At 36.5% G+C, this 24,316-nt stretch overlaps 3 protein-coding genes across 3 annotated transcripts; 2 read left to right on the forward strand and 1 right to left on the reverse strand.

Annotated features, from left to right (window-relative positions):
• Positions 1–324: 324 nt before the first annotated feature.
• Positions 325–7,818, forward strand: LOC146167074 (phospholipase B1, membrane-associated-like). Its single transcript, XM_083385404.1, has 11 exons — positions 325–334; positions 950–1,008; positions 1,237–1,348; positions 2,693–2,807; positions 3,339–3,390; positions 3,688–3,834; positions 5,293–5,463; positions 6,678–6,782; positions 6,977–7,072; positions 7,232–7,294; positions 7,618–7,818. Exons 1-11 carry the CDS (start codon positions 325–327, stop codon positions 7,816–7,818), a joined length of 1,131 nt encoding a protein of 376 aa, XP_083241530.1.
• A 1,808-nt stretch (positions 7,819–9,626) lies between these two features.
• LOC146167075 (phospholipase B1, membrane-associated-like) lies at positions 9,627–19,407 on the forward strand. The gene is made up of 13 exons (XM_083385415.1): positions 9,627–9,677; positions 10,841–10,916; positions 11,436–11,494; positions 11,685–11,796; positions 15,662–15,776; positions 15,944–15,995; positions 16,313–16,459; positions 16,892–17,062; positions 17,543–17,647; positions 17,901–17,996; positions 18,195–18,257; positions 18,527–18,694; positions 19,237–19,407. Exons 1-13 carry the CDS (start codon positions 9,627–9,629, stop codon positions 19,405–19,407), a joined length of 1,386 nt encoding a protein of 461 aa, XP_083241541.1.
• LOC146167076 (uncharacterized) lies at positions 19,174–22,827 on the reverse strand. The gene is made up of 6 exons (XM_083381290.1): positions 22,402–22,827; positions 22,120–22,216; positions 21,563–21,800; positions 20,748–20,859; positions 20,525–20,706; positions 19,174–20,162 (listed from the first exon to the last, which is right to left on the reverse strand). Exons 1-6 carry the CDS (start codon positions 22,614–22,616, stop codon positions 19,480–19,482), a joined length of 1,527 nt encoding a protein of 508 aa, XP_083237416.1. The 5' UTR covers positions 22,617–22,827; the 3' UTR covers positions 19,174–19,479.
• Between the last annotated feature and the right edge of the window lie 1,489 nt (positions 22,828–24,316).

The following is a 24,316-nucleotide window of genomic DNA, read 5'->3' on the forward strand; positions in this document are numbered from 1 at the left end:
AACAATGAACAAATATTCTATACAGGGAAGTCGGTTGTGGAATTTCCTTTTTAATCAGTATTTTAAGGAAACCAGGTGTGATGTATTTGTATCAAAAAGGTATTTTACTGAAGTTGGTTATTCTTATTGTAATAGGATCAACGAAGCAACAACAGACCGACATATTAGGTAAGATGTTTCCCATTATCTTGGTTAAAATAATTTATATTATTTGTATCAAAAGGTATGCCTACATTGCTAGCGTAAATTATTTATTTATTTAGATCACCAACCACGTAAATTTGTTCCAGAAAATCTAGACGCCTTGGCATTAGAACAGACTCTATGGAACTCGGTATGTTTTTCGGCTTTTTAAACTCACCTTACAAAGGTAATTCTAAAGTGAAAAATTGTTGTTAGTCACCAGATCTGAAATCCAATCTGGGTACATTTCATTTCAACGTCAAGTTTCAGGGAAAACCACAAAAATCAACAGGTTTGACGGCTCGTAGGTGATATTAGTATGAGTCAACTTAAGCGAATTGTCCATTAAAACCACTATAGTGTAAACGCGAACAGCAAACATGAATGGCCAAACGATGATAGCTTATTTCTCCTGTGGTTTACTTGTGATAAGTAATGTCCGATATCTAATCAAATGCTAAATCGTAACTGACAACTAACCTACACAGACAGTGATTTCATTTTTTATGATCAGCACGTAATCCATAAAATCCGTCATTTATAAGTGGTAACTCAGTGACAATATTGTGTAATTAGATGATTTCTATGTATGATTGCCGCCTCGCTGACAGTGATAACCTTACTAGAAAATTTGGTAATTCATAAAACGCCATATTGGAATGGCCATATTAAAACGCCCAATTGGTCAATAGCCAACATAAACTTTTATGTAATTTGCTTGATAAACAGTTGATATCAATCGAAAATGTTTTTTGTTTCATTGCAGTTCACACACTCGAACCACGTGATATTGATGTGATAGGAGCTTTGGGCGATTCCATCACTGTAAGTATTTCCTACTTCCACAGGGATATTAAAAATTTTAAGTTGAGATTGAATAAATACGTAAAAGTCCCTAAACGCCGACAATTTTACCGCTAATTTTGTAGCGATTCTAAGTAGCAGTAAAATACTGCAGCTCACTATTGTAAGCGCAATATCTCTGTTGTTGAGTTTCTAAATTAGTACCCTACTTGTTTGTTGCACACGCGATTTTAGCTTACTTTTGTTAAGGCCGGTACTGGTGCCAATGCCACAATCTTATTAGGTCTCGGGATTCAAAACAGGGGTTTATCTTGGCTCATTGGCGGGGACGAATCATTGGAAAACTCCATTACTTTGACAAGTAAGTTGGTAGTGACTGTAAAGTAGGGTGACCTAAAAATATTGACAAAAAAATAAAGGGTTGCAATAAATTAACATTTAGCAAGACATATCCTTTATTTGATTCATTCAGAGGTCAAATTTGAATCAAGTGCGGGGTTTAGGCCTAAATATTGTGTAGATACGTTAGTTTGTCCCTTAAATCGTTTATCGCATGCTTACCTCGTTCGGCAATAAGTTCGGGTATTTGCGGTTAGTAGTGTTCAAACAGTTCGTTTTACGGCGCCAAGGTTTACTAAAAATCTGCACAATGCTCAAAATGGACCAAAATCGTATATAAATCATAATTCTACAGGCGTAAGAACAAACTAGCGAAATAATTCCAAATTTGTTCGTCTAATAACTGTTATCTTAAATAAAATGAGAAGCACGGTTTTGTTCATTGGCACTATAAAGAAAAGAAGGATTAAGCTGTAGACAAGCTTTAACAGTGCATTTACCGGAAAAAAATACTTCCGGAAGTTTTCTAATTACGTTGTTTGGATATCAAACTTAAATTGAACTGTATAGTTGGGAAAGTGCATTTGTTACGCCTTGAAAGAGAACGGCTTAGCTGCGTTAATTTCGAGCTCTAGACTTGCGGAAACCGCGTTTGACGTACAGGTTGTTTGTTAGATTGACGTAGCTGAACACATGCCCTGCATACTTCGCTGGTCTGTATTTGTATACGGTCTTAGGTTTTATGAGCTGTACACTGTACAGTATGTGATCAACAAATCTTTGAGGAACACAATCATTATAATGAACTTAGGTACTTCTTGGCTAATTTCTATATATTTTCTAGAGTTCGTTCCTTTAGGTCAGAGGTCTGTTCGTCAAACTGTGGACCGCAGAACCATACATTTTTAGTGGGACGCGAGCTACTTTTTAATGGTTTAGTTTTATCATTTAGTTGTGGGCCGCGTAACTAATAACCGTACTTTATTGCACTCAATTTAAAAAAATAATGTGTGTAAAAATGTGCATGTCCCTAGGCTTAACATAAATCCGGGATTCTCCCCTGTTGTCGTAGTGGTTTTACGTAGTGGGCTTTTAATACCTCTAGAAAGAGGAGTAAAAACGAAAAATAAAAAAAAGAAACATTTTTTTATTACATTAGAAAAATTATCGACTGCATAAATACAATTGTAATCATAAAAAAGGTTAAAATGATCGAAAAAAGGAGCAAATTTTAACAGCTATAAATTAGGTACAAGATCATAACGCATGTCAACCCGAAAAAAACTTTCATATTTTAAATTTCTTACAGTTGTTTTGAAAAAAATAATAATCTTTTATGTTTGTTTAAAAATTCTGAACCGTACAGATATCCTGAGAAAGTTCAATCCGGAAATCAAAGGCTACTCTGTGGGCAATGATTACGGCAAAAGAGGCAGCGAGGAAAACTGGTACAACGAGGCAGTACCTGGTGCAAAAGCCGCGTATGTTCATCTCCTGTTGTTTTTGCAAATATTCCAAGACAAGTGGTTAAAATTATCTAGCTTTGAGCAAATTTTACCAGTTTGCAAGAGTGCTTTTAAAATAAAGTCTCCTAAAACTTCTTAAAGGTCACCAAAGTCAAACCTTGAAAATATATAATACCCTGAAAGCCATCGCAGGCCCTAATCGTTGGACTAAAAGCAGCTTAATAGCTTAATAAGGGCTAGATTACAGTTGTTGAACACATATGTGTGTGTATCTTTTATTAAAAATATCTATATATGTAATTTTTCTTACTTTTCCGTATCAAAAAAAATTGCAAACAGTCGCGAATAAAAGAATCATCATCAATTGTTTTTCGAATTGGACTAGTTAAATATAAAAAAGTAATCGCTTCGTAACCAAGGCTTGTAATTTGTTAAATTTTACCGAATCTTTAAATTAATGTTGGTTATGGAATTCTAACTCGAAAGGTTTACATGAAAATAGAGCAAAAGCGTAGCATTGTAACTTTCACGTTTGTTGTTTTCCAGTGATCTGACAAATCAAGCAAGACGACTTGTTTCGGCAATGAAAAACGACAACGTACGTAACTTACACCCACAAGGGGTTTATAAATGCTATATATTACACAATATAAGTAAGCTACTGATAGAATAAAAAGTATTTCAAATAAGGTTAGCTCTATCAGGCAACAAATTAATCGATACAAATTTTGGTGCCAGCGTGAACAAAACTAAAAGCGGCGTTATTAACCACGATAAAAAAGTAACTGCTGGAAAACAAAAATCAGTTTATTAGTTTTTACACGGGATAAGCATTTTCCATCATCTATTGGCAAATGGCAAGTAAATTTATTATTTTCCCGAACTTATTGTTTAGCGAACAAACTTTGAAAACGATTGGAAGCTTGTTTCGATCTTCATCGGATTTAACGACATTTGCCAAGTGCATTTGGACCTAAACCGATCTTTGCCCGAAGTGTACGTTGGTGAAATAAAAAAGGCCATCTCGATTCTACACCAACAGGTAATAATGTCATTTTTATATTAAATCTTTGGATCGCTAAAACAGACGAACTTAACTAAAAAAATAATAAAAAATAATAAAAAAACGTTTTATTCCTGCCTTGCTTGTTTTTCTGTCTTAGTATAAGTGATTTGAATTATAACAATATACCACTATTTTTATCAATTTTATTTAGGCAAACTAAATTTTGTTTTATTGCACTTACACAAATAAGAAAATAGGTTGACCGTTATAAACACGCAAGTCTAGCTCAACTGATACAAAATGTCTTTATTTTGTTTAAACTATGTTCGTTAAACTGTTTAACGAACTTAGTTTCGTTAGTTTGTAAATTTTAACAATTTAAACGAGCTTAGTTTAAGAAATACGATACACACACGTTTCAATGGCCTTTAAAACTTAATTATATATATTAACCTGTGGTGGGATTCACAATTTTGTCAGCCGGTTCTATCACAAAAGTCATATTTTTAAGGCGGTTCTGTTACAAAAAAGTCATATTTTTCAGGCGGTTCTGTTACAAAAAGTCATATTTTTCAGCAAATAATTAAAGTATTTGCAATAACAGGATGCAACCTAAGGTTCTCGCGAATGGTTCGAACCAGTTGAATCCCATCACTGCTAACATCCACGCTAAAAAGCAGCAGTCGTCTCATGACTTGTACTTATGACGCAACAACGGAATTTTCAGACACTCCATCACAGAAACATACGGCCCGCCGGCCGGATCGGCCCGCCAAAGCAGTTTAATCCGGCCCGCGGCTTATTTTACTTAAAAAACATAGTCTAAGCGAAAACAATGGCGAGTTTTTACATGTTTGTTTGTATCGTAAACACTTTTTCCAGGGACGGATCTAGTCGTGACCCCGCCAAATTCGATTGTTTTAAATACTAAAACGGAAATTGTTTTTACTTTCTCGTATGTTCCACTCGATTTTTGGCAACGTTACAGCCAAAAAGCGTCCTCCCCCCTAAAGTTTAACAAACTTAGCCTAATATTTGTATATTTTTGCGCGTCGAAAGTATTCCGTCTTTATAATATGAACGAAATAGCGTCCGTTTTCTAAACTCTGAAATACACCGACTCACCTTTTGTCAACCTAATTTAGTTAATGCCATGTTTTTAATCTTAATTCTTTTGAGTCAACGCGCCCCACAACTGGATAAACGCCAATATATCAGGCAGTGTATTTTTTTTTGTCTATGGTCAATGCTTTACGACCCCCTCTAAATCTAAATTAAAGTTTGCATTTTAAAACAAATATAGTCGCAATTTTTTCGCGAAACACACGAACTACTTGGATCTTAAATATCTATGTATCAGATAAGTTGCAAAAATGCATTGGCAGTAACCAGTAATGCTAACCGGTTCGCTAAACTCATAAAATTTCGTGAGACGGCTCTTTAGAACCGGCTGAATCCCACCACTGATGTTAACTCTGTTTAAATTGGCATTAGCTTCCCCGAACGATCGTTCAAGTTGCCTTGATGATGGAAATGTATGTTCTGCCCCAAGTAGCGCGAGCTGAGAATGCCTACCCCCTCTGCAACCTAACCCAGAGGCTTTTCTGTCCCTACGTTTCCATCGCAAACGAGACTGAGCTTCGCGAGATAAACCGACAGTATCAGGTATGAACTGAATTTTGCAGTCAGTGACACGCAGTATATATTATTTTTTACTTCTACGAGTAATAAAAGTCAGAATATGTGACCAGTGCCGAAGGAATCGTATAATTACCACTTTTGACATGGGTTATCCCAGCGGTTCCCAAACTGGGGTCCGTACAACAGTTTCAGAGGGTACGCAAGGAGAATTAGTTCTTAAGTTTTTCAACATTAAGCTTTAGCGAATGTTTTAACAATATATGTCATCATTATTGTCTTCAGTTATGCTTTATTATTCGATAATATTGTGTGTTTTATGATTTCTCTTGTGACACCATAAAGGATCTATTATGCTGTACTACCTGCTATCAGCAAATCGTTCGCTTTAGTTGGAAAGTTGTTACTTTAGAAAGAATCCTTACTGCACTTGTGTACTACAAGAAACATAGGTCAACTGACTCTTGAATTTTGTAGGGCCGCGAAATATCAAAATAATTGCAAAGGGTTATAAACCAGGCAAAAAGTTTGGGAACCGCTGGGTCGTCCAATCAGTATTTTATTAATGAACCAATAAAGATATCTCAAAAAAATAATGACATTCTCAACTTAGGCATAATGACATCTCAACTTAGGCATTATAAAAATTCTTGCATTTTTATAAAAGTCAGTGAATATCGCATTGCAATATAAACAAACTCACATCTGCGCATGACTCTTCTGGAAAGGCTTCCGAAATCAGTCTGCCAAATTAAGATTTTTGACCGAGCAAGGCCAGGCTAGAAAATCAACTAGTTTGCTGTGAGATTCGAACTCACGACCGCGGCCGAACCGGGAACGTCGCACTACCGACTAAAATAAGCAGACTGGTAGCTGGTCGAGAAACGAACATATAGCACCCTTGCCTGATACATCCTATTCGTACATCCAAACTGATTTAAGGGGAATCAACATCCCGTATCATCAACTGAAACATTCATATACACAATGTGTATAATATATGTTTACGATTTTAAGGGCTTGGTAACAGATTATACATATTATGAGTTTAAAAGTATCAAATCACATATATACCTATATGAAGGACTGGGGTTGTTTTAATTTATGTATACTATAATGGTTAAATGTATACGAAAAAATATCTTTAAACAAAGTCTTAGATATATTTTCTGTCTTCTACGAACAGACATTGTATGACGGCTATAGCGTTTATACCATTATATTACTTTGTTTTCCTGCAGACCCAGCTAGAAGACTTGATTGGAAGTGGAATTTTTGACACAAGAGACGATTTTACGGTAGTTACGCAACCCTTCTTCAAAAACACTGTGCTTCCTTTAAACGAGGTAAAGGTAATATTTATCCGTATTTAAATATAGTCCGAATTTAGTTACTTATAAATAACCTCAATTGAAATTCGTTTTACGGCTGTTCATTCAATACATGTAAAAAAAGTTTTATAATGCCTATCCTGATTGAATTTACGTTCCAATATCTGGACCTCTGTAAACTTGCAACTTTGATTGCTGTTATTTTTTAGGAAGGCAAAGTCGATGCCAGTTATTTTTCTCCCGATTGTTTTCACTTCAGTCACAAGAGTCACGCCCTAGGAGCCCTCAACATTTGGAATAACATGGTTAGGTATAGTATTAGTAGGAGCTGCTGTAGGCGTTAGTTTAAAAGAACCAGTTTATACTTAACGCGAATTTTTGAGAAATGGTTTTTTCCTAAGTTAATGAATCTGAACTTTAATTAAGATTTATTATAACAATAACTGTTCTTGTATTGATACCAGATGGAGCCAGTCGGGGAAAAAACAACATCATGGGGAATAAGTAATCTGAAGTGTCCCGGTCAGGTTGTAAACCGTCACGCTGGATGTTAAACGACCATTTTATATTTAGTTACTGTTAGGAATGCGAAGAGCTTAATTCAATTACTTTTAAGTTCTAAAAAATTTAGCTTCAATTATAAACTTGGCACAAATCTTGCTAAAGATTTCGTTCTACTTTCACAGTGTGTGGAATTAATACTTTACTCAAAGCCAGAAAATTAGAGGCATTTTAATGTTAAAATTCGTTAAATTGGTATGTCATTTTATACGGTGGTCAAATACCAAAAAATGTAAACATGTGATCTTCGTTATTCAGCTATATAAAATCCTTTTACTTCACTTTCCAGGAGCATCGGTTTGTTTTTACACAACTCAACAGCGACATCGCGCGAAGGAACTCCTTATACTTGCCTGAATCGGCTGCGATATGTGAACCTGAAAGTTGTGACGAAATCCCTTCTTGGTCCATTACGGCCATCGTGTCTCTCATGGCCGTAGCTGCCACACAAACATTTACCATATTTTTCGTGCTGCGTTGTCTTTTGTGAACCAAAGGGTTTTACTTATGGTAATTTGTTGACACTTATATTTATCCTTCAAATTGACGTCAATTTTCACTTTTAAACTTACAAACCCTTCTTTTTTTAATTTACTAACGTTGCAATAGCAGTCTCCATTTTAAACCCACGAAAACAAACATTGCATAAAAACTTAAGCTGTATATATAACGCGCCACCTATCGAAAAAGGTTTTTCATAAGACAGTGGTTCTCAACTTTTTTGAGCGCGACCCAAATCTGAGTTTTATGTACATCTCACGACCCAAGCTTTAAATTTAGAAAATAAATATTTTTAGTGACATGCATGAAATAGAAAAATCACATAAACAACCAGATGTAGTAGCCTACAATGTTCTATGAAAGAATGATTTGTTACAAACAAATGATTGATTTTAACTTTTACCAATACTACCTGCAAGTGCAACTATAATAACTTAGTTAAAAGAAACAAAACATATAGCTAGTATCAAAAGAAACGAACCGATAGCGCAAACTGAAATAGATGAGTTTCTGCTCAGGACCTCAAATTGCGAATAAATATTACACAATATTCTCAATTCTAATCAAAGTTTATCAGTTACTTTAAAAAAAACGCTAGTTAAACAGAATTCTGAGGTATATGTGTGTAATACGAGCAACTGCGGCTACCGCTTACACCAGTCTTAGCAACACTGTAGCAGGCTGCCATCATAGGCGTAGCCAGGGGGGTGCCATGGCCCCCCCCAAAATTTATAAATAATTTACTCTTAATAATTTGTTTGGTAGGATTTATGAGCAGTACCACAAAAGTCGATCACAGGCATGCCACACCTTCAATTGTCATGCATTGTTACGTCACAAACGATGTAGTTAATATATCGTTTGCTATACAATAATGTAGTTTTACTACTTCGTTTGCTATACAATAATGTAGTTTTACTACTTCATTCAGTTTTTGCTCTTTGAGTAGTTTTTGAGTATTGCGTTAACATTCAGTCAGTTGCTGCTCGAAACGGTTTGCTAGCATTGGTATTTGTGTTCGTTACGACAATTAATACAATGACAAAAGCTAAACAAAATATTCCAACTTTTTACCCCCCCCCCAAAAATTTTCGGCTGGCTACGCCACTGGCTGCCATCATCAAAACCAGGGCTCTCACAAATCAAAACCAGAAAATTCCTAAAGCTATGTTAAAAAATCCCTGGATGGCATGAAAAATCCCTAAAACATAATTAGCGCGTTATGCCATGTGATCACGTTACATATACAAATGAGAAACAAATTAACCTTGTTTACATGCTAAAAGCAAGCTGTAGATTTTCCCATATTTTTTAAATAACTGCATTGTGTAGCCCTGCGTGGTCCAAGTTTGACAGCATCGTGGGCCACAATATTTCTTGCATATTCTTTGCGGGCCACATAAAGTGCTACATGCGTGCTAGGGGCGAAAAATTTGCGTATTTGACAAAACTTTTAATTTAGAAGACTGCGTTTTATAAGCGTAGAATATTTGCGGAAACCATGCGTACCTTTCTGAAATGAGGTGTTGCAAACTACACAATCGCCAAATTACATTTTATCGCGAAAAAAATGGTTTATAACCGGAAATATGTAATTATACTGATACAATTGCAGCACGCTTACTGTCCGTTGGTCACTTAGAGTTCTTTGATTCAACTTCAACGGTGCGCATGCAATAATTAATTCAGCATTGCTTCGCGGCCACGAACAATGATGTTGCGGGCTGCGGACCTGGGTTTGGACCACCCTGGACCTGGTGTAGCCTATAGGCCTACTCTAGACTACTATTGGCCATTATGTCCAGCTACTCTTTTGAGCAGCAATGTGCTGACATACTCCACCACCTGGTACCATTTTAATTAAAGTTATATCTTGCACCTGACCACATTAAGAAAAAAAATTAGCTAAGCTAGTATAATCATAGAATACTAATTATGATATAATGCATAACGTCCACTAGCGCAAAAATCAACAAATTTATGCCAGGTTTGAAATAGGCAAGCAGTTTCAGTTACTCTTTAAAATTTCATATAAACTTCCACCATAGAGGCCCATGTTTGGGTCGCGACCCATACTTTGAGAACCACTGTCATAAGGGGAACGTACTACTTTTTTAAAACCTCAAGATAGCTAATAATACAAGACGTATAAAGCGATAAAAACAGCAAACAAAAATTACTAGAAAACAACAAACAATCATCGTTTCAAATATAATTAGGCTATACTTAATTAAAAAAATATTTTGTTGTAATAAACACGCAAATATTTTATGGTTGGTATTTTAGGCAAACAAGGCAAATAAAGTTATCAAAAACTGTTGAACTATTTACTTTGAAATCTAATGTTGTTGTTCTGTTATACAATAATAAACCTTGGAATTGAACGCGTTATTTAGAAAATGTTTATCACGAGCAAACAATATAAAAGAGAGGTGCTAAAATTCAGACATAGGCTTATGTGAGTGATACAATGTACAACAAGCTTTTTTGTTTTTTGGCGTTATACTGCTACGTTAACTTGCGATCGGTATATTTTGTAGTTTGCATTGTTAATTTTAATCCGGTGTAGGCAGTCTATTCTGTAATATACAGTAGACGAGAGACGACAATAAACAAATATTCTAGACATGTTGTGGGATTTACTTCTCAATCAGTATTTTAGGAAACCAGGTATCATGTATTTCTATCGAAAAGGTATTTTATTGAAGTTGGTTATTCTTATTGCAATAGGATCAACAAAGCAACAACAGGCCGACATATTACGTAAGATATTTCCCATCATCTTGGTAAAATCGTTTATATTATTTCTACCCAAAACTTAGGCCTACATTGCTATCGTTCCGCATTTTTTCTTTATATATTTTAGATCACCAACAACGTAAATTTGTTCGAGAAAATCTAGATGCCTTGGCATTAGAACAGACTCTGTTGGGTGCGGTAGGTTTTCGGTATTTTAAACTGATATCATAAAGTGATAATATGCAGATTATAACGTGACATGTTGTTGTTAGTCATCAGATCTGAAATCCAATCTGGGAACATTTCATTTCGACGTCAAGTTTCAGGGAAAACCACAGAAAACAACAGGTTTGAAGGCTCGTAGCTAATTTTATTATGAGTTAAATTGAGTGAATTGTTGATTAAAACCTCTTAGCCCAAACGCGAACATCAAACATGAATGTCCAAGGATGATAGTTCATTTTTTCCTGTGGTTAACCTATTGTGATAAAGAATGTCTGATATCTAATCAAATGTTAAATCGTAACCGACAACCAGCCCACACAGACAATGATTTCATTTTTTATCGTCAACACGTAATCCATAAAATCATTCATTTATAAGTGATAACTCAGCGCCAATATTATATAATTGGATGTCCTTGCTGCTTTGCTGATAGCAATAACGTTACTTAAAAATTTGCTAATTCTTAAAACGCCCAATTGGAAAATTGGGCAATGGCCAAGATAAATCTCTATGTAACGTTTTTAGGGGCAAATACTGCGCCAAGGGCAAATTGATTAAAATTGTGTTGACCCAACTAATGGCAGGAAACCTATCCTGATAAAAAGTTGATATCAATCGGAAAAGTTTTTTGTTTCATTGCAGTTCACACACTCGAACCACGTGATATTGATGTGATAGGAGCTTTGGGTGATTCCATCACTGTAAGTATTTATTACTTCACCACAACACTATTAAAAATACGTCAAAAGTCCCTAAACGCCGAACATTTTACTGAATATTTTGTAGCGATCCTAAGTAGCAGCAAAACACTGCACCCCACTATTATTTGTTGTTTGTCTGTAATATAGTACTTGTTTGTTGCACACGCGGTTTTAGCTGACTTTTGTTAAGGCCGGTACTGGTGCCAACGCCACAAACTTGTTAGATGTCGGGATTCACAACAGGGGTTTATCCTGGCTCATTGGCGGGGACGAATCTTTGGAAAGTTCCATTACTTTGACGAGTAAGTTGGCAGTAAGTCTAAAATAGAATGGCCAAAATATATCGACCAAACAAATTAAGGTTTGCAACGGACATTTAGCAAGACATATCCTTTATTTGATTCATTCAGAAGTCAATTTTTTACCAAGTGTAAGGTTTAAGCTAGAATATTCAGACAAGTTATTTATTAATTATTACCCGTTGTTCGGCGCTTATCGCATGCTTGCCTCGTTAGGTAACAAGTTCGGGCATTTGCGGTTAGGTTAGTTGACGCACTTGTGGGTATTAGTGTTCAAACTGTTCGTTTTATTGCCCCAAGGTTTGCTGAAAGCTGCACAATGCTTAAAATGGACAAAAAACGCATCTAAATCACAGTTCTACAAACATAAGAACACACTACTAAAATAAGTCATAAATTGTTGGACTTATAACCATCTTAAATGAAAAATAATTACACGGTTTTGCTTATCAGCACTATTAGGAAACACAAGGTTTAAGCCAGTGGTTCTCAACCTTTTATGATTCGTCGCCCCCTTTGAAATGTTCTCAACCCTCGTAGCACCCTGCTTAAAAAAATGCCTAGCATTGTGTTTAACGTCTTTTCACTTGTTTTACTTCTTCATGACTAACGCATGCACTACCTTGCTAAAAAATTAACAAATAAGTCATTTTAATTTAAATTAACTTAGTTAGTCTTTACAAAGCTTGGTCTTACAATGACATTTATTTTAAATTCGGCTCTGTTTTGTACTGAGCCAAGCGATGCCACTACATTCGCGGAGATGATTTCTTAATTTTCGTTTTATTAATGCTTTACTATTTTTTGTCAAATAAGCTAGATGAATATTGGCCTAAAATTGACCTTGAGTACCCTGTGGCGTACTTTATGCGTTTTACGTTGAAATGTTTCAGCTTTTGCCGGACATTTAATGCTTAGGTGAAGGGTATCGGGCTATCGGCAAGTAATATGCCACTAGAAAAAACGCTGACGCCGCACTACATGACTACATATATAGCAGCCCAGCAATTGTTTCGCCACAGCGACAGATCTTTCACCAAATTTGCCACTCGCCTACGTGCGGCGTAACTTTGGGCGATAAAACGAATAAAATGATCCAATATTTTACTTTGAACATCCCCACTGCACCCGATTCGATTTGTTTTCAACGCTTGTAGCGCTCGTATTAGGATAATTCGGGGCTTTGAAGCGTTTGTATTAGAACATGTGTTGCGGACTGTTTTAGAACAGGATACAGGCGAACAGCGAATGCGCAGACTAATCATGCATAACGAAACGTTGCCAAGCGATGCATACTACAGATTTTTTATCTTGTACAGTTTTGGATATTATAAAAGCGGAAAAGTTTATAACTGTACCAAGTTGATGCGATGTTTATAATTTTACCCAGTAAATAGCAGATTAAAGACTTTTATTGTTGCTGAAGCCTACCCAGACAACATATCATTTTATTGTTGCTGAAGCCTAATATTATTTGGGTTAAAGTGCGGGTTAGCGTTTCGGTTTGGGTATAGGTTAAGCCCTGGTTGGAAAGTTTTGGCCTGGGATAAATCCCCCGCGCAGTAGCACCTTCAGCCACGGTCACAGCCGCGCATTTTATAGAAAATGTGTTCAGCCGCGCAAATCTGACTCGAGCAAACGCACAAAACTTCAGCCGCGCAAACTTCTGTATGGAACTAAATTACCTAAAAATGAGTAATACTGCTAAAATATAAACATGGACTTTAACAACCTTTACTATTTACGAGAATATATTAACATAATAGAAACATTAGTATGGCTCCTGTAAAACTGACGTCACATTTATTCACTCATCACTCGTGTATGACCGAAAATGTGTCACCTTAAATCAGGCCTGCATAACTAAAATGGTACAAGGACCAAAACAAGCACAAAAAAAATTGGCGGGCCGCATACTGAAGTTGCATAACAATTGTTAACGCTAGTTTATAAGACGTATATAATATAATGCATCATATAGAATCCCCTGCGAAACGCTAAAAACGCACAGTTCTGCGTTTTGGTCATGCATCAGTGGACAACGGTCACGTGTATAGTGACGTCAAATTAGGCTATATCGAGTAATATTGCATATTAAATGCTACACTATCAAACTTTTTAAATATTTAGCTGCGCCCGCACACCAAACAAAAATTGCTTAGTGCTTCAAGTATTCTATGAACGCTGTAAACCTGTGATTTTATTATAATGTCGCAACTTACAACGTTCGGTGGCCTGGTGGTTTATTTTCAGCCGCGCAAGTTCAAGTCGAAATTTTATTTTCAGCCGCGCATTTTTTCAGCTGCAAAACATCTCCCCCGCGCAATATCCAAAGTTTCCAATCAAAATTCGGGTGACTGGGTGCAACAAAGTTAAAAAAGGGCGCTGGTCTAGAAGCCTACCACAATATTAAATCAACGCACAATATTAGGGTTAGGGTGAGAGTTAGTGTTTGGGTGTGGGTGGGTCAAGTATTATTATCCTTATACGAGCGCTACGAGCGTGGAAACAAACCGAATCGGGTGCCCACTGACGAGTCAAAGCAGGTGTCAGAAAAATGTGTTACATAACGTTACAAGCAAGTTTTACAGTCACAAGAAAGTTTTTATAGTCATATTCTTGGATAATTTCTATATATTTTCTAGGCTTTGTACTTTTAGGTCTATTTTTGTCAATACTGTTGCAGGGTGAGAAAATCCTTAATCGTGGTCAACACTAAAAAGTAAATACTAATAAAATATAAAAAGGAACAGATTTTGATTACAATGAAAAACGACAGCAGAAAAACAGATTGAAATCAGCAAAAAAGAAGACTAAAATGATCAAAAAAGAAGCAAACTTTAACAACTATGAATTAGGGTCTAGTGCAGACCTGGGCAAAGTACGGCCCGCCAAGTATTCCAATCCGGCCCACGGCTCACTTTCTTAAAATACAAACCAGGGCGACTTTCTACATCTTTGTTGAAACATAAAAATTCACTTTTTCCAGGGTTGAATCTATGTTATGTCCCCGCCAAACTCTATTTTCAGCCTGTTTTATAGACTAAAATGGAAATTGTTTTCGGGCTTCGCGCGAACCTCTTCTGTCTTTCTCGTAAGTTTCGCGTGTTTTTGATCGTCTTTACAGACAAAAGTCGCCCTCTGCACTGCAATCGACACTCTTTCAAACAAAAGGTGTCAAACTTAGCCTTTTTTTTGCAAATTAATTTTTTGCGCTTCGATCAAAGTATTTCGTTTTAAAAATACGAACGTACATTAGTATAGCGGCCGTTTTCCAACCTAATGTGGTTAATGCCATGTTTGTGTTACTCGATTTGTACTGTCTTTGCAATATGTGCATTGTAGGAAACACACATCGGCCACTGAAAGCTTTAAAAGCAAAAAAGGCTTTTTTTCACGTATGTAACCTTGAGTTATTTAACCTAGGGTTAATGCCTACAAGCAATTGACAATATCAAGGAATGCACATATATTTTATCTGTGCTCAATGCGTCATAAAAGCACTCTCCAAATCGAATTAAAGTTTGCATTTTAAACAAAACACCCGCGATTTTTTCGCCCTTCGCGCATTTGCGCACAACTCCCAAAGTAATAACAGGTCTTCGTTAGCTTACTTATTTTATAGCGTCATGGTTTGACGTCATATACCGTGTATTTAAGATCCTATTTTGACCCGGCCCGCCACAACATTTTTTGTTTCTCATGCGGCCCACGGTAAAAAATAATCGCCCACCCCTAGTCTAGGGATAATATCATAACGTATGCTAACCCGAAATATCTTCGATCTTTAAAATCTCTCAGTTCTTTTGTAAAAATAATATTTTTGGAATTTTTTTTTTATGTTTGTGTAAAATTCTGAACCGTACAGATATCCTGAGAAAGTTTAATCCGGAAATCAAAGGCTACTCTGTGGGCAATGATTACGATGAGAAAGGCAGCGAAGAAAACTGGTACAACGAGGCTGTACCAGGTGCAAGAGCCGCGTATGTTCATTTTTTGTATTTTTGCAATTATTCAAAGAACAGTGGCTAAATTTTAATCTAGCTTTGAGAATACTCTGCCCCTCAGTTTAATAACCCTGCTTTAATTGTTTAAAATTCCGAAAAAGGTGAAACGTTGAGTTACACCTTACACGTTTGTTGTTTTCCAGTGATTTGACAAACCAAGCAAGACGACTTGTTTCGGCAATGAAAAACGACAACGTACGTAACTTACACCCACAAGGGGTTTATAAATGCTCTATACTACACAATGAAACTGCTAAATTGTATTGGGTAAGATATATAACGATCGGAATAACAAGTATTAAAAAGACTTACATCTACCAGACAACATATCAATTGATACAAGATTTCTGCCAGCGTTAAAGTTATAAGCGGCGTTATTCGCCACGATAAAGTTTAGTGGTAACTACTGGTAAAAAAAACATAAGTTTATCACTTTTTTCACTTCAGATGAGCATTTTGATCTATTTGTAATTAGCAAGTAAATTCTTTATTTTCGTTAACTTGTTGGTCAGCGAACAAACTTTGAAAACGACTGGAAGCTTGTTTCGATTTTCATCGGATTTAACGACATTTGCCAAGTGCATTTGGACCCAAACGGAACCTTGCCCGAAGTTTACGTCGACGAAATCAAAAAGGCCATCACGATTTTACACCAACAGGTAAATAGTGCTCATTTCATGCAATATATTTGGGTCACCAAAAACAGAATCTAAAGCAAAACGGATAAAAATTTCTCTACAAATAACTGAGTTAAATAAAGTAAAAAACTTTTTATTTCCGCTTTGTTTGTTTTTTGTCTTGCTATAAATCTTATTGTGGTTTGAATTATAACAATGCTTAACATTTTCTATCGTTTTTATCGAAACAAAGTGTATCTCGCTTTTAATTTCAACGTACTTAAAAAAAGAACAGAGGTTGACCTTGATACACAAGCAGTCAAGCATGTCTGATTGATGCAAATTGTATTTATTTTGTTTAAATTAAGTTCATTGATTTGTTAAATTTTGATAAAGAACTACGATACACACACGTGCTACAATGGCCTATTTGAAAATACTCATGTACATTAAATATGTTTTAATTGCAAGTAGCTTCCTCGGACGATCGTTCAAGTTGCCTTGATGATGGAAATGTATGTTCTGCCCCAAGTGGCGAGTGCTGAGAACGCCAACCCCCTCTGCAAACCAATACAACGAATTTTCTGTCGCTACATTTCCATCGCAAACGATACTGAGCTTCGCGAGATAAACCGACAGTATCAGGTATGAAACGAATTTTGAAGTGGAGGACTCGCAGTATTAAATTCTTATTTACTGATACTAAAGTATAGCCTATAAGTCTGAATATGTATAGGAGCAGTTTTAAAAGAATCGCATAATAACCGTTCCAAACACCTGGCATCGGTTGTCCGATCATTTTTTTGTCATTGGACCAAAAATGACATCTCTAATAATACTTCGGCCTTTTATGGAAGTCAATGAACATTGAATACAAGGAAAGTATATTTTGGTCGCATTGCATATATTATAACAAATCACATGCATACAGGACTGGTGTTTGACTAATATTTTTGCACAATAATTGTCAACGATAAACAAAAAACTATCTCCATGCACAATCTTAAAGATATGGGACACAGCAGTACTATATTAGACTATTTTATGTCTTCATCGAACAGACGCTGATAACAATGGAAGACTGGGCTAGAGTGTATAAGCATTATCTACTTTATTTTCTTGCAGACCCAGCTGGAAGACTTGATAAGATCTGGAATTTTTGACACAAGAGACGATTTCACAGTAGTTGCGCAACCCTTCTTCAAAAACACTGTGCTTCCTTTAAACGAGGTAGTCGCATATAACCAAACGCCCAAGAATTTACTATTTAACCATATTTGTACATATTCCGCATTTAGTTATTTATAAATAACCTCCATTGAAATACGATTTACGGCTGTTCATTCCATACAATTCAAGAAAACGAAAAACCGTGTCAAAAACTAATAGGCCTAATTAAAAAACATCTTATTAAGCCTGCCTTGGTCGAATTTACATTCCTATGTTTTGTAAACTTACAACGTTTAATGCAGTTATTTTTAAGGAGGGCAAAGTTGATTTCAGTTATTTTTCTCCTGATTGTTTTCACTTCAGTCACAAGAGTCACGCCCTAGGAGCCCTCAACATTTGGAATAACATGGTAGGTACAGTATTTGTAGGAGCTGCTGTGGGTGTAAATTTAAAAACTGAAGTAAAAAATAGAATAAAGAAATGCCATGAGAATAAAACTTTGACAGAACAAATTATAAGAAACGTGATTTTTTAAGAAACGTTTTTTGCCAAAGTTATTGAAACTGAACTTCAAACAATACAACAACAGTTCTTGTGTTGATACCAGATGGAGCCAGTTGGGGAAAAAACAACATCTTGGGGAATAAGCGATCTGAAGTGTCCCGCCAAGGTAAGAATATCATCGCGCTGGATGTTAAACTACACCTGTCCAATTAATTCATGTTTGGAGTGCGAAAAGCTCAACTTAAACAAATTTTGGGCTCTTTCGAATATTTCTATAAATTTAGCCTGAATATTAAATTGGCATAAATCTTGCAAACAAAAAACAATCTGCTAAATTGCCAAATGTCATTTTATACACCAGTCAAACACTCCATAAAAGTAAACGAACCTGCGATACATAATAAAATGTATAAATCCGTTTACTTCACTTTGCAGGAACAACATCCGTTTGTTTTTACACGACTTAACAGCGACATCGCGCGGAAGAACTTCTTATACTTGCCTGAATCGGCTACCATAAGTGAACCTGAAAGTTGTGACAAAATCCCTTCTTGGTCCATTACGGTCATCGTGGCTCTCATGGCCGTGGCTGCCACACAAACGGTTACCATATTATTTCTGCTGTGTTGTCTTTCGTGAACCAAAGAGAATTAAATAGTAATTATTGTTTTTGATGATTTCGTATTTTAAATATTGAAAGCAATTGTTTTGTTTAGGTTTTATTGAAATGAAGGCTATTAAACTGATCTATGATGAAACGCGGTTGTCAAATGAGTAATTTTAGTGAGTTTGAAAATAGAAAAGTTCACCTTTTTATACTTTCTAAACCCTATCCTTTGCTGTCAACTCTCAATTGTTTGAACTTCAGAGAAACAGTTTGCGATCTAACAATACACGATTATTATGCTTTTTCGCACTGGATTGCACCCTACTTTTATTTTGTTACTGTTTAGGGTGCGATTAAATAAAACATCGACCCTAATAATACTATAGCAAAGCCTTAGTTTTAACTACTGTTATGCTATTTTCAGAAAACGCGTTTTGATGAAAAGTATTTTTAGACATACTTTTGGAATTATGCCCTATGGAAATAACCATTGCCAGTTTCGAATATATCTCTTTTATGAAAAGCCGATCGCATCAAGACAGAAACTTGCTCCGCGCGCAAGAGAGAGAGAAAAGAGAAAAACGCACAAAAGAAGCCGCAGATGTTTGACACGAGAGAGAGCACCATTCTGTACACGGGGAATTGCACATGTTACCCAGCCTATCGGTTGAACCCCAACCACCTCCTTTCACAAATAAACACCGCCTGAAAAAGAGGGCACATAATTTACTCTGTAAGGTGAAGCTATACGAGAAGGAATGAACGACGATTTAAAGTTTCTTTACAACATAAATGACGCGAGCTGAGGAAACAGCTCGCTAGACGTGGGGTCGCTGTTGTCCATGGACGAACAGTAGTCCAGGTTTTCAAAGGAAAACTCTTCCCCGAGTGTCGTTGGCGTTTCGAGCATCGATGTTAGGTCCGATACAGCTGGGACATGATGCTGTTCTTGCGGCATTTCGATGCCTTGGAATCCGCCGGGCGTGGCGGATGTTTGGTTAAGGAGCAGATCTAACTCTGCGTCCAAATTGTCCAAGTCAAGAACGCTGCTCGCTTCTGAGCTATCGTCCATGTACAGATCGGACTCTACTTTGACGGGGCAAAGCATCGGCTGCGGGTTGATTAGTTCTGCGGCCTCAATGCGCCCGCTTCTCTCTAAAGCGGCGGCGGAGTTCTTCGTTAGGTCGAGCGAATGCGACGACTTTTCACAAAGGGCGGCGGGCTTTGGGTGCTCGTTGGGCGGCGAGCCGGAATGCTGTCGGATAAGCTTTGTGAGGCGCGAGGAGCGACTGAGCTGAACGCGGACTGCAGGAGCTTTGGCGACTTTAAGCTGTCGTACAGTTGGGGGAACTTCGGCGGGTTTCGAGTAGATATGATCGACGTTGATTAGCTCCTTGATCGAGTCAAGTTGCTCCCGCGTCACTGGTTCGTGGACTGACTCGATTAAACGGTCAGATCCAATGCCTAAAAGAGTAATTACCACTAAGGTTTAACAGAAATAGTCATACAGTTACAGGATAAATGAATATTTGATTTTTAGACTGTTTTACTTGGAGTAAAAGGAGATGTTAGACTTTGTGTTAAACTAAAGAACAAATGAAAGTAAATACTAGTTCATAGTTTTGTCAGGACTACACAGATAATTTAAGCTGACAAATAAATTGGTATGGTGAAGAAAACGCATTAAATGCAGCATATCTTTTTAAGCTTACAACCCTTGGGAATGCAAAGCTTTACTGCTAGTAAGATGTTATATATAAAAAGTTAAGTCTTGTGTGGAGCCCAAATAAAAACACTAATAAAATGGTGAAAAAAGGGAAACTTACATCTGTCTGTGGAAGAGTTTGTAAGGTCCTGGAAGGAGTCCTGGTCAAAGTCTGCACTGATGTCTTTGAGCAATCGCTGGAGGTCTTTACTTGGGCGGCGAGTTTCTGTGTTTGAAGGAGCGAAGACAGCGCTGGGATCACTACCATTGAGCGGATCGGCGTCGGCTTGACAGCGTCCTGCTGCTGAGGAATCAGTCGTCCAATAACGTGTGCTCCGGACACGGCGGGTTCGGAGGATGCACGCTCGACGGCGGTGAGGCACTGGCGCTTCGCGTCATTCAAACACTGAAAATCGAAGACCTTTCGCTTCAGACTTCCATGATGCTCATTTTCATCTGCAAAAGAAAATTATGTCACATTTTTTTAATTAATTATTTTGAAAGACAAAAATTGAGCCTTTAGTCAAGTTCTTACAAACTATATATGCAATTAAATGAAAAAAGGTGATTTGAATTGTGAATAAGTTAAAACCTTCAAACAATACATAATTCAAACATAAATAGTTCAACAACTGCGCAAAATAAATTAATAAGTTGTGAAATGTGTACCCTATGCAAGTAGTACTTTTCAAAAATGTGATCCAAAAAATTAGCTGCTACTCAGAAATTGCTGTGTTTAACCATGAATTATTGCTTTGGTAATATGACATGCTTGTAAATAACACAAAAAAAATAAGTTGAAAAACAATCTATTCCAAAATAACCCACAAAAGTTGGATCATATATAATTTATATATATATAGTGCAATTTACCTTTCAAAATATCTTATAAAAAATGGTTGGAACAAGTGAAGGTGTAGTTTAAAATGCGTGTTAAAATGTTTTAATTGTTGTTTAAATATAGGCACTTAAATCCTACCACTTTTGTTTTTGCAGTAACAAATCAAGTTGTCAAAATGGAAATTGCAAGCAAGGAATAAATGAAAGAATAAATGTAATAATAATTTTTGGCCCACCCAAACTCTCGAACCAAAATAAGGTTGCCAGCATATATAAACCCTCTGACAAGACTGTCATTTTTAGCGAATAATTTTTTTACCTGCAGACTCATCAGGAGACAACATACTATCAGGAACAGGGACAGTAAGCATCTGGTCACTTTGAGTAACAGTTTCGTCCATTTCAATTTTAATTCTTTCCACTTCGAGACGGTTTTGAGGGATCGATGAGGAATTGTCGAAGGCTAAACCGAGCCGTTTTTTGAGATCAGTATTTTCTTGCTCCAAATGTTCAGTCCTCTCCAGTAATCTCAAGTTCACATCCAAAAGCTGTTTAGCCTGAAAATTAAAAAATATGATTTTTTTGTTAAGGATCGTTGAATTACAGTTTAAAGCCTGTAAAATGTATTTTTTTAGTTTTAGAACAGTATCTTGGGCGCTCGTCTAGAATCCTACCACAACGAACATTATTTGGGTTAGGGTGCCGGTTAGCGTTTGGGTTTGGGTGAGTCCAGTAATAGTGTTAAACAATATTACTTGACCTACCCACACCCAAACACTAACCGACACCCTAACCCACATAATATGCATTGCTTAATAATTATTTCAACGTTGTGGTAGGATTCTAGACCAGCGCCGTAGGTTGTAAAAATGTTACCTGTTGTTGAACTTTGTTTATCGTTTCTTCGAGGCTTTCCATTCGGATTTTTTTGCGATCTCTGGCAGTTTGGGCAGCGACACGGTTCTTCAATTTTCTGTTTAAACACAAGTATAACAATTAATTTCAAATATTAAAGTATAATGTAATCAATCATACTGGAGTGTAAAAATCTTATATGTGACAAACAAAGTTTTTTTTTAAGATAATTTTTGATACTGTTTGCAAACAAAATAACTTACAAAAAATTTTTGTTAAAAAATTAAATTAAATATGGCTTACCTTCTCATTACTTTTTCCTCTTGTGTCAAGTGGGTCAGTCGCTTGCGTTTTCTCGGTCCTTGCCCAACTGAATCAAACAAGCCCACTGCATATTTAGGAAGGCTGGGGGTGGTGAGGGGCACTTCCATCTTGGTCAACTTGGGGGCGTGCTGGATTGTGATCAGCCTGCTGTCGGGCGAAATCACAATCGTTTGCGGCGTAGCAGTCGGGGCCATTTTGAATGAATTGACAGGATTCGATCGGTAAAAAATAGCAGTCTAAAAAAACACTAAACTACAAGTCTTCTAAGGTTTCTTAGCACGAAAAGGGTAGCATCGATGGTTTTACACGACACGTGCCACGGTAAATAACTGTCTTTCGACTATATTCGCAACTACATCTTCATTTTCGACGAGAAACGACCTTGTGACAAAAGACTGGGCGTACGCGATGAGGTGGCCTTACGCGATTGCCAGCGTGGAGGCCGCTGATTGGTCGAGAGCGGGTAAATTTAGAACGCAGACGGGTTGCGTCATTTCGCGATTTATTCTGACGCAATCGCTAGAGGCTAACTTGTCTTGTGAGTTCTACTGCTTGTTTACTGCTGTCGATATGGTTCTGTCACGAGACTTTCCCCGAGTCGAAGATTGCGCCCCAGCTTTTCCCCGTTAACCGTTTTGTTTTTTACCTTATCTAAATTGGGAATTAAAAAAAATCCAGGCAGTACTTTTCCATGCTTTAGTAAGTTCACTTTTGCTCAACCATAATAAGACTATAGTTTGTTTAAACTCCAGAACTTAAACTTATCGAATAATTTTAAAAAGCGCAATTTTGCGTAGCGCTAGGGTTAGTAATTATCAGAAGGCAACTTTTTTGCCTGAACTGATGTTGAAAAAGTTGATAAAAACGAAAAGAATAGCTAAAAACCGACATTTGCTAGAGAAGTTACTTGCACAATGCACAAAGTCACAATAATCTTAAGTTATAAACATGTCACTTTGAAATTTAATTTCCATCGAAAAAATAAATTTACAGTAACCCATTCATTTTAAGCAATATTCCAAGAAGCAAATACCAAAGACTAAAGCGGAAAACGGCTTTATGTATTGTGAACACTACAAAGTTGGCGGAAATGGCAGGGTTATAAACAAGAAAGTTCTATGATCTAAATGATTTAAGTAAATGTTAAAAAAATAACAGCCAAGTTAGGCTACTGTCCAAGTCATCGCCATGAAGCCTATAGTTAGTTAGGCCTACAGCAAAAGCAAGTCAATTCATTGGCATAAAATAGATTTTATTTTGCGTTGAAGTTTAGGAAAACAACATTAAATTTGTAGAAAATCTTAAATTAATTAACAAAAAAAAACAACAACTTCCCAAGTCATTTGCCAAATAACTTAAGTCAAGTCATTCGTCCGAAAGACTTAAGTCAAGTCAAGTCATTTGCCCAATAGACTCAAGTCAAGTCATTACAACACTGTTGTCTAATATTAACCTTTCTTGCGTGGTATAAAAAACACCTGTAAACCAAAATAAAATATTTTGCTTTAATTGAAATAAAGAGATATTTCACTCCACCCTTCCTAATTCGATATTTTAGTAAGTAATCAATTATGAGAAATGCTCCTAAGACCAACGGTTCTGATTTCTGTAATTTCTGCAATCCCCAAAGTTTCGTCATTTATATAGGTGCAATGCTAAATCAACCGTACGGACTTTTCAGCAAAATTGTAAATCGGGTAAATATACCAACATAGTTCATTTCGCAGGTAAATACTATCTATTTCGAAATTGGTTACTGTTAGTTTTACATTTCTTGGTTTTGTCATTGTCACTTTTAGACAGTCCTTCAACCAGCAGTGCTTATTCGATGGAACAGACTCGTACGATTGGAACAACTAACTACAATGTCTAGTATTAAAAGTAATAGAGCAAA

This window comes from Ascidiella aspersa, chromosome 1, assembly GCF_963924565.1.
Source record: "Ascidiella aspersa chromosome 1, kaAscAspe10.2, whole genome shotgun sequence".
Taxonomy (NCBI): domain Eukaryota; kingdom Metazoa; phylum Chordata; class Ascidiacea; order Phlebobranchia; family Ascidiidae; genus Ascidiella; species Ascidiella aspersa.

Excerpts from the sequence above, each read along its gene's own strand:
- LOC146167074 (XM_083385404.1), top strand. Across the intron at positions 1,009-1,236 it reads CTTTGGGCGATTCCATCACT|GCCGGTACTGGTGCCAATGC; the intron begins GTAAGTATTTCC and ends ACTTTTGTTAAG. Across the intron at positions 1,349-2,692 it reads AAACTCCATTACTTTGACAA|ATATCCTGAGAAAGTTCAAT; the intron begins GTAAGTTGGTAG and ends TGAACCGTACAG.
- LOC146167075 (XM_083385415.1), top strand. The coding sequence starts at position 9,627 with ATGTCCAGCTACTCTTTTGAGCAGCAATGTGCTGACATACTCCACCAC. Across the intron at positions 11,495-11,684 it reads CTTTGGGTGATTCCATCACT|GCCGGTACTGGTGCCAACGC; the intron begins GTAAGTATTTAT and ends ACTTTTGTTAAG. Across the intron at positions 15,996-16,312 it reads CGGCAATGAAAAACGACAAC|CGAACAAACTTTGAAAACGA; the intron begins GTACGTAACTTA and ends CTTGTTGGTCAG.
- LOC146167076 (XM_083381290.1), bottom strand. The coding sequence starts at position 22,616 with ATGGCCCCGACTGCTACGCCGCAAACGATTGTGATTTCGCCCGACAGC. Across the intron at positions 22,217-22,401 it reads GAGGAAAAAGTAATGAGAAG|AAAATTGAAGAACCGTGTCG; the intron begins GTAAGCCATATT and ends GTGTTTAAACAG. Across the intron at positions 20,707-20,747 it reads CGTGCATCCTCCGAACCCGC|AGCAGGACGCTGTCAAGCCG; the intron begins CGTGTCCGGAGC and ends TGATTCCTCAGC.